Source organism: Aptenodytes forsteri, unplaced genomic scaffold (assembly GCF_000699145.1).
Source record: "Aptenodytes forsteri isolate BGI_AS27 unplaced genomic scaffold, ASM69914v1 Scaffold142, whole genome shotgun sequence".
Taxonomy (NCBI): Eukaryota; Metazoa; Chordata; class Aves; order Sphenisciformes; family Spheniscidae; genus Aptenodytes; species Aptenodytes forsteri.
This window is the reverse complement of record NW_008794598.1, coordinates 4873243-4881244: the sequence shown is the minus strand read 5'-3', so window position 1 is coordinate 4881244 and position 8002 is coordinate 4873243. Positions and strand designations below refer to the sequence as shown.

At 49.0% G+C, this 8002-nt stretch overlaps 2 protein-coding genes across 2 annotated transcripts in view; both read left to right on the top strand.

Moving 5' to 3' along the window:
* Positions 1–212: 212 nt before the first annotated feature.
* Positions 213–8002, top strand: part of NUDT3 (nudix hydrolase 3) — a 42231-nt gene continuing 34441 nt past the window's right edge. Inside the window, exons 1-2 of the mRNA XM_019470360.1 lie at positions 213–217; positions 3131–3136. The gene's annotated coding sequence lies outside the window, so the exon portion shown is untranslated. The remainder of the gene's footprint in view (positions 218–3130; positions 3137–8002) is intronic.
* On the top strand, positions 678–6131 carry RPS10 (ribosomal protein S10). The gene is made up of 5 exons (XM_019470361.1): positions 678–863; positions 1354–1525; positions 4965–5042; positions 5434–5489; positions 6044–6131. The coding sequence occupies exons 1-5, from the start codon at positions 714–716 to the stop codon at positions 6083–6085; spliced, it is 498 nt and encodes a 165-aa protein (XP_019325906.1). The 5' UTR covers positions 678–713; the 3' UTR covers positions 6086–6131.

Here is an 8002-nt window from a genome sequence, read left to right as displayed (position 1 = left end):
GGGTGCCCTGCCGCTCAGCAGCCCCGTGCACGCCGCCGTGCCCTGAGCACCGGGAGCTCTGCGGTTCCCCGCCGCTCGGGCCAGAGCGTCCCGCTCCCGGGCCCGGCGCGTCGGGAACCATCGTCCGGAGCCGAGTGTCCCCTCGCTGGGGTGCGACGGCGGCAGCGCGGCGCTGGTGCGCGCTTAGGGGCCTGGGGTGCGCTCCTGCGTGAGCGAGGTGCGCTGCCTGGCTCCGCTCCCGGCTCCGGGAGGGGAGTGTGAGAGGCTTCCTCGGCTCCCGGGTTCCCGAGTTGAGTGTGAATTAACAGCAGCAGCAGCACGAGTGTCCTCAGGCCTCCGGCCCCGGTGGTAGAGCCGAAACGTGCCTTGCCCCGAGCTGCGTCTCTGCCCCACCTGCGTCAGCCCCTGTCCCTTGTTTTGACTGACATGAGAGAGTTTATGGTCTTTAATACAGCGATGTGATCTAATGTTAATGACCAGAAGTTTGGACCGCTCAGTTTTTCTTTTGCGGGAAGACAATGGGAAGGGCTGCCCAGCAACTCAGGTGTTGAAAAGTAGTTCAGAAAGTTCTTACAGGAGACAGTAATCTGGGGGGTGTTGTTTAGGTGTTGGGCTTTTCATACAAACTAGCGTGTTGTTACTTCTGGTAGACTCCTGAATGCATTCCTTTTAAATCGGCAGCATTTACTGTCTGCTGCTTGTCTCTTGTTCAGATGTTGATGCCCAAGAAGAACCGAATTGCCATCTACGAACTCCTTTTTAAGGAGGGAGTGATGGTGGCCAAGAAAGATGTCCACATGCCGAAGCACCCCGAGCTCGTCGACAAGAATGTGCCCAACCTCCATGTCATGAAAGCCATGCAGGTACGGAGGTGAGGGCGGGCTGCGAGGGCCGGGCTGCCGGCCGGCCGGGATCTGGGCACACAGGACTGGTGCACACCTACGAATAGACATCGTCCGCCGTTAGCAAATAAACATTGCCAGGCGTTGCCTTGCATTTGCCGTTTCTTTCCTATTACAGTTATTTTCCCATTTTCCTGATTCTCGCTATTTCCTCTTTGATTTGTTGTTCCCCACAGACCGTAGGTTATTCTTTTGTGGACCCGCATCTCTGGCTCCCGTTTTTTAAGCTATGGTACCTCTGTGTGTGGTAGCCTTGTGTTTCCTCACAGAATGGGAATGATGCTGTAATTTTGTCCTGCGCGTGTGAACTTTCATCCGTTTCTAAATTTTGACTCCCCCCATACCCCCGATAAGCTCTTGTGTTCGTAAAAACATCTGGTGAGGGTATTGGTCGGAGATGTTGAATGATGATGAGGATCATACATGAAGTGATTGAGAATTCTCTCTCTAGTCTCTGAAATCCCGTGGTTATGTGAAAGAGCAGTTTGCGTGGAGACATTTCTACTGGTATCTGACCAACGAGGGCATCCAGTACCTGCGCGACTACCTTCACCTCCCCCCTGAGATCGTCCCCGCAACCTTGCGCCGGAGCCGCCCAGAGACTGGCAGACCACGGCCCAAAGGTAAGCGGTGGTTGAGAGGTGACTGCCGAGTCAGCGGGAGGAAGCAGGGAACGAGGTTAAGCGTGTTAGACGGCGCAGGTGGGGTGGAGAGTCAGCTGAACGTCAGCTTCCAGAGCAGACTGGTGTGAGTTGCTGTGATTTTTGGATGTATAAGCATTAACAGATCAAGGAGGCATGTGTAGGTTTTATTGCTTTTGTATTTGGCACTAGTCTGATGGCCACCGGCCTACTGAAAAGTTGGAGAGGGCTAAAGAAAGCTGTGAGACTGACTGGGAGGAACCCTTCGAGTGTGGGACTCGGCCTTCTCTGGTAACGCAAGTGACTGGAATTACTGAGAGCAGGCGCGCTGAAACCGCAGGCCGTGGCTCGAGGTACCAGTCGGTGCCCAGACGTGGCTGAGGTCTGAGACGGGGGATGTCTCTAGCTGCCAGGGCTTTTCAAAAACTGTTCTTGTCTTTTGGGAAGAGCCTGCAGCAATCGCCGCAGCTCTCCCTCAGGAAGACGGTGTGTGCGCTGCCTGTCTCGTCCAGCCGGTACAGAGAACCTTGTCTCTGGCTGAGTTACCCTTAGAAGAACTATCTGGGCGGCTGTTGTGTGCGAGTTGAGTTGCCTTGGCTAGGATTGCCGAGACGGGGACCAAACTTGAGTTGGGGTGTAGCACACGGGCACAAGGTTCGATGACTGAAAGCGAAAGCTAAGCCTGGGTGCTGGATCTGCTTCACGTGGGGGTCCAACTCTGGTACCTGTGGTCAGGTTGGATACCCACAGTTCGGGCTTTATCACGTACGCTTAACGAGCTGTTAGGCAAGTCAGATTATTAAAGCTGCCTTCGCTTTTTAAAAGATGTACAACAAATACATGTGGTATATTGGGCTTGTAGTTCTGATTTTTTTTTTTTCTTGGTGGGTTTTTCGTACCCCAACGTGGAGGCGATGCTGGTCGTGCAAACGGATGTGTTGCTGATGCTGACTTCTCAGATTGCCCGCAGCTGCCTCTTTATAGGCCCCTCCCTACAAAATGTGGTGTAGACCCACCTGCAGATGGCTGAAACGTATTTCCAGAAAGTACTCTTCTCCGGTTGCAAATAGCAATGTTAAATAATAAAGGTTGGGTTGCAAATCTGCCTGTTTAGTCCACGCAAGGCAGAAGCTACGCTTTTTCCTTGCGGATGCTTGGTATTGGCCTATGAATGGCTTGTGAACCATTTTGATGTCATGTGTGGTGAGCAATGTCATATAGTAGTGCAGTATAAATAAACTTGAGGTGAATGTGCTGAAGCCACCATGCCCCTCAGTCCAGTTCTGAAAAGGTTACTGTGTTCCAAGCTAATAATTCAGAATAGGAAGGATGGTTACGTTGCTTGTATGCGTTTCGAAATGCTCTGCAAAATCCCTTCTGCTTGGTTTTCCTGGTTTCTTGTCCAGTCGTAGAGAAGAAACGCCATAGTGCAGAACATGGATTGTAAAATTGCCCAGAAGATCTTTGGGGAGATAAAAACTTCTGGATACTTGGAGAAAGGAGAGAGAAAATTACTGCAGCCGTGGCTGGCAGAACAGCATTGCCAGGTCTCTAGGGGCAAGAAATGTTTCTTCTCCCTCAAGGCAGGAGGTGGTGGGTCTGTCCGCCTTGTGTGGCGTTGCCTCTTGTGTTTACCAAGAATGATGTTGTAGGATGTCATCCTGCCCTTAAAGAAGGACTCACTCTGTGAAAGGGGAGCCCTGCATGGCAAAGCTCTGTCTGGTATGTGGCAGGGGTCTGCTCCTGCTTCTGAGCTGCATCGTGTTCCGTCAGCAAGTACTGGACCCTGCGCTGGGGAAGGAGGCTGTGGGCATGGGGTGCTGAGGAGTTCACCTCCATCTCCTGCAACTTGTTTCTTTAGCCTAACAAAACTGTAGCAGCATCTGCTTCAAAGGAAAGAATTGCATTGAAACGAGGAAGATGATGGTTTCTTTGATCTCTGAGTAGCTTTGGATGTTATCAAATGTATTCTTTAGATGCGGTGTTTATCCAGCGAGGTAAAGAAACTGCATCTCTAATGGGAGGGTGGGGCTTACAGTTCCTGGCTAAAATTTGCTCAGGGTTTCTGCAGCGAGGAAGCTTCACTTTGCGGCATCACAGCCCTTTTCAGTGCGGTGCCAGTGACCTCATTCAGTCCACACCTTGGCAGGGTTAGCTGGCAGGCCTGCACAAATTGTCTGTTCCCGTGCTGTTTCTCTCTGGATTACCTGCCTTAAGCTGCAGCAGACCAGGAGTCGCAGAGGTGTGTGTGGATGGTGGTGCTGAATCCAAGCTTACGGGTCTTGCTTGATCTCTTGGGGGTTTGGGGCCTTTTCTGGTACTTCCATGCAGTGCTACTGATTTTCTCAAGTGAGGCTTGGTATGAAAGCTGGAACAGTTAGTCTAAAGCAGGTTTTAGACTACTGTGTATTTGATATTTGCAATTTGTGTCTCTGTTACAGATGTAATTGAACCCTTAGAAATTAAGGATGGACAGATCTGAAGTTTAAAAAAACCAATCCATTGTCTAGGGGATGTGCTATAATGGTTTAACCTGACAGAAAGGAAGGACGTAGAAGGATAAATTAATCTGTTGGCACATCAGTGGGTAGTGTTTCTCTTTGTAATAAAAGCATCTATTATAAGAACTGGTTTTTGTTTGGGAAAAGTAGTGCCTGTAGTATAAATCAAGCCTGTAGAAGTGCATGATCTGTGTTTCTGAGAGAAACATGCTTGAGACGGCTAGTACACTGTGGTGCGCCGGGCAGCAACTGCCCTTAAATGTGTCTTACTGCCTGAGCGTGAAGACCTTGGCCTGGTGCTGTGGGAGCGTATTTCATCTTTGATGCTCTGGGGGAACCCCCTAAGAGTGGCGCAGAGGCTGGCAGCTCCACCACATCTGTTTCTTTCCTGCAAGTGTTCTGTCTGATATTAATCTGATGTTACATAGATAATCTGCTCTTGGTTTTATTAATCTATTCCGTTGTGGAGGATTTGTGATAGCGATAGCGTGGCTGTATTTTAGGTTGGGATCAGAATGTCACGCAGTTTGTGACTTAGCTATGAACAAGCTTGTCGGACGTGACAGATTCCCTGTATTTCTGATTTCTTTTTTTTTATTATCATTAATTTTTGGCTCTTATTTGAAGGCCAGAAGACTGCTGAGATGATGCTGTAAATCCATTTTTCACATTATTTAACTTCAACCCAAGCACAAGCTGGGGCACATCAGCAGGTTTCACCCTTAAAGCGAAGTTTTCCTTGTATCACTTTTTTTGTTTAGGTTTATATACGCTGAGCTGTCTTAAGGTGCAGCTCTGCTGGTAGATCTAATGCTCAACTGGAGGGCTTTTTTCCACCCTGAGATGCAAGGTCACCCATGGAATGAGTTGTTTGTGTCCTGGGTAAGCAATGTATTTGATGTTGCTGTTTTCACTTTCAGGCCTGGAAGGTGAACGCCCTGCGCGTCTTACTCGGGGAGAAGCCGACAGGGATACATACAGACGCAGTGCTGTTCCACGTGAGTGTCTGTCGTGTTGCTGGATGAATATCAGGCTGACCTTGCTCTCTGTGCAGCTTATCTCTTTGGGAGAATTGTCTTCAGTATTGGCCTCCTTTCAAGAAGGAAAGGGGACAACTAGACTCTTGGCGTACCTTAGGCATTTACGCAACAGAGTTCCTCTGTATCTGTTCATGGATATGATTCTTTTCTGGAATTCTGTCAAGCTGAACTGTGGGATTTTCTCTGGGGTGGGTTCAGTAACTCTCTAACAGTCTCAATAGCTATTTTACTTTGCTATATTTTGCCTCAGTTTTTGTCGTCTTTGATTGTAAACCTTTGATTCCAAGCAGGAGCGCTGTACTCGGGGAGTGTATTCTTTGGTTAGTAACTCACTCATCTCTCTCTTCAGCTGGTGCTGACAAGAAGGCTGAGGCTGGTGCCGGAGCAGCCACTGAATTCCAGTTTGTGAGTATTTGCAGTCGAGATTTGCTTCCTTTATTGAGGCTTTGATTAGGAGAAGCTGGATAGGTCCTATCCGCGTGCTCTTCAGTGTGGTGCTGGGGTTAGGTATTTGGCTCTGATGGTGTAAGAGGGGCTGGCAACTGTTACCCTTTACGCCCGGCTCACTTGCTGCATTCCTGTTGGGGAAACCACATGATGGCCTCGCTGCTGTGATGGGAAGCCAGTGACACATTTGAGAAGCAATCCAAGCTCTCTGGAGGAAACGCATGATTTTATACTTCAGAAATGGAAGAGTTTCAGACACGATCCACAGAGCTGGCTAGGATGGGTTGATTTTGTTCTTAGACTCACTCATCTGGTTAACCTGTGTCAGGTAGCTAGTCTCAAACAGATCAGAGTTAGGCTATGCTTGGAGCAGGGGATGCTTACTAAAGTAATGCAATGTCGAGGAAAGACAGCTAGCTCTTTTATGATGTTGGTGGTTCTTGCTGCTGTGTAATTGCCGCTGTCGCTTGCTTAATATGGTGACTTCTAATGCTCTTCCTTTTCTGTTGCAGAGAGGTGGATTTGGTCGTGGACGTGGTCAGCCTCCTCAGTAGAACTTCCTGCTCATGTTTTGTGTATAATAAAATAGGTGAAAATGCCCCCTTGGGTTGTATCACTGTGTCTTATTTAAGTGCATAAATCTAGAGCTCGCGTAGCAGAGAAGTGACTCAAGTCTTTGGCATGTGTAACAACAGTAGTGGAATAACTTGTGATTAGAAAGCAGGTTATAGGAAGGAACTTTGTAGGTTGGGTGGTTACTGATGTAGGGTTTTGCTAGTGTGTAGAGGGGATTCTTACAGAGGAATGAGGAGTGTTGGTTCATGGCAACGCGGAAGTGCTGCAGGCAGTTTTTCCACTCTGCCCAGGAAGACACTCATTTCTAGTAATTCCCAGTAATGCAGTAAATCTGGCCTGAGAGACAATTCTATTCCGCAGACAGAAAATTCAGCAAGTTCAGCTGTGTTGCCCTGAGGCCCTCTCTGAATCGGACACAACCGGTGCAGGCAGGCGAGCGTTTCCTTTCTCCCAGTTCTGAAATCACTGGGTTAATTAACCGTGACTTCGGAAAGATGGGGTGGTTGTGACAGCACCTGCTGTCTGGAGCTGAGCAGAGCTGGGGCGGGGAGGCGCAGCCCGAGGTCCCCGGCAGTGTGCAGCCTACCAGTAGATGTCACCCGCCAACTAATATTGGGATAATGCTAATTGGGAATGGGTTTCTGCAGCCTGGTAAATGGTATCTTGTTCAGGGCAGCCTTAATATCACAGAAGTGCTAGACAGTAACTCGGGGGGGGGGAAGGAGTTCATTCCAGTCCTAGTTTGTGGTGAGGGAAATGGTGGGCATGAGTGTTTTGTTTTGGTTTGTTTTTTTTTAATTCATTTTATTTCTGAGGGAGTTGGAACTGTAGGGAGAGACGAGGTGTTCAGAATCTTTGTTTTAACTGATCCATCTGCCTCTGTTGAAGTTTGTAGGTTGCGATTTAGCTAAACCTAATCCAGACTAACCTGCTGAATCCAGGTGACTGGATTTAGCCAAGGTGCACTTCACAGCCTTGTTCTTAATGGGAGTGTGCATTAAAGCAGCTCTTTTTTTCAACTTTGCTAGTGATATTCTTGAGTTTCTGGGTTGTCTGCATCTACTGGGGCTTTTTGTTTTAAGTTTCTGCTTATTTTATCCTGCAGTGTAGTGGTAATGTTTACACTTGCCCCTATCCATTTACAGTTGTGATTCTGTTTGGGAAGCAGTGTTGTGTTCAGCAAAACGTTTGGTGTCATGTGAAATGAAGCAACTATTTAAAATCACTTGGAGTACTTAAGTGTGTGGCAATTGGTATGAAGTGCTAAATGTTTTCTTCTAAAAGAACATTTGTCTCATTAAAGGGAAGATTTAAAGAGAAGATCCCAATGAGCAAGTAAAAATCACTTGTTTTGGGGTGAAGAACCCCAGTCGAAATAGATTCTTCCACAAAGGAAGTATTACCTCCACGTTTTAATCTCATCCTCGTCTCCTAACCCACCAGTCCGTTCAGCCTGGGACAGGAGCTCTGTGCGGTAGAGAACGGATCCCATCCTCCTCCTCTCAAAGCTTTTTAGCGTTCAGCTGCCTGAGCTGATGGACGGGGGGTCTGAGAGGCATGGCTGTTAACGGTGGCTCCTTTCTGGATGGTTCCTCCGCTGGGGGGGGGGGGTCTCCAGGGGATCCACACCTGGCAAAGCAGCCTTTTATTCTGCCAATGTACGGGGTCGGAAGGTGTTAAAGGCTTACCCTCCATTTTCGACTGTCTCCTGTTGCGGAGCGGAGGCCGGGCTGCTGAAGCCAAACCAATGTTGGGCACATACCGCTCGGAGAAGTACTCGACCCTTTGCCAGGGTTCTCCTCCTGGGGGAACACGCAAAACTGCCCGGTGGGCCCGTGCGGGGCTGTGGCAGACGGCAGCACCCCTCCACCTGCGGCGGCCGGTGCCAACAAACC

Excerpts from the sequence above, each read along its gene's own strand:
- RPS10 (XM_019470361.1), top strand. The coding sequence starts at position 714 with ATGTTGATGCCCAAGAAGAACCGAATTGCCATCTACGAACTCCTTTTT. Across the intron at positions 5,043-5,433 it reads CAGACGCAGTGCTGTTCCAC|CTGGTGCTGACAAGAAGGCT; the intron begins GTGAGTGTCTGT and ends CTCTCTCTTCAG. Across the intron at positions 5,490-6,043 it reads CAGCCACTGAATTCCAGTTT|AGAGGTGGATTTGGTCGTGG; the intron begins GTGAGTATTTGC and ends TTTCTGTTGCAG.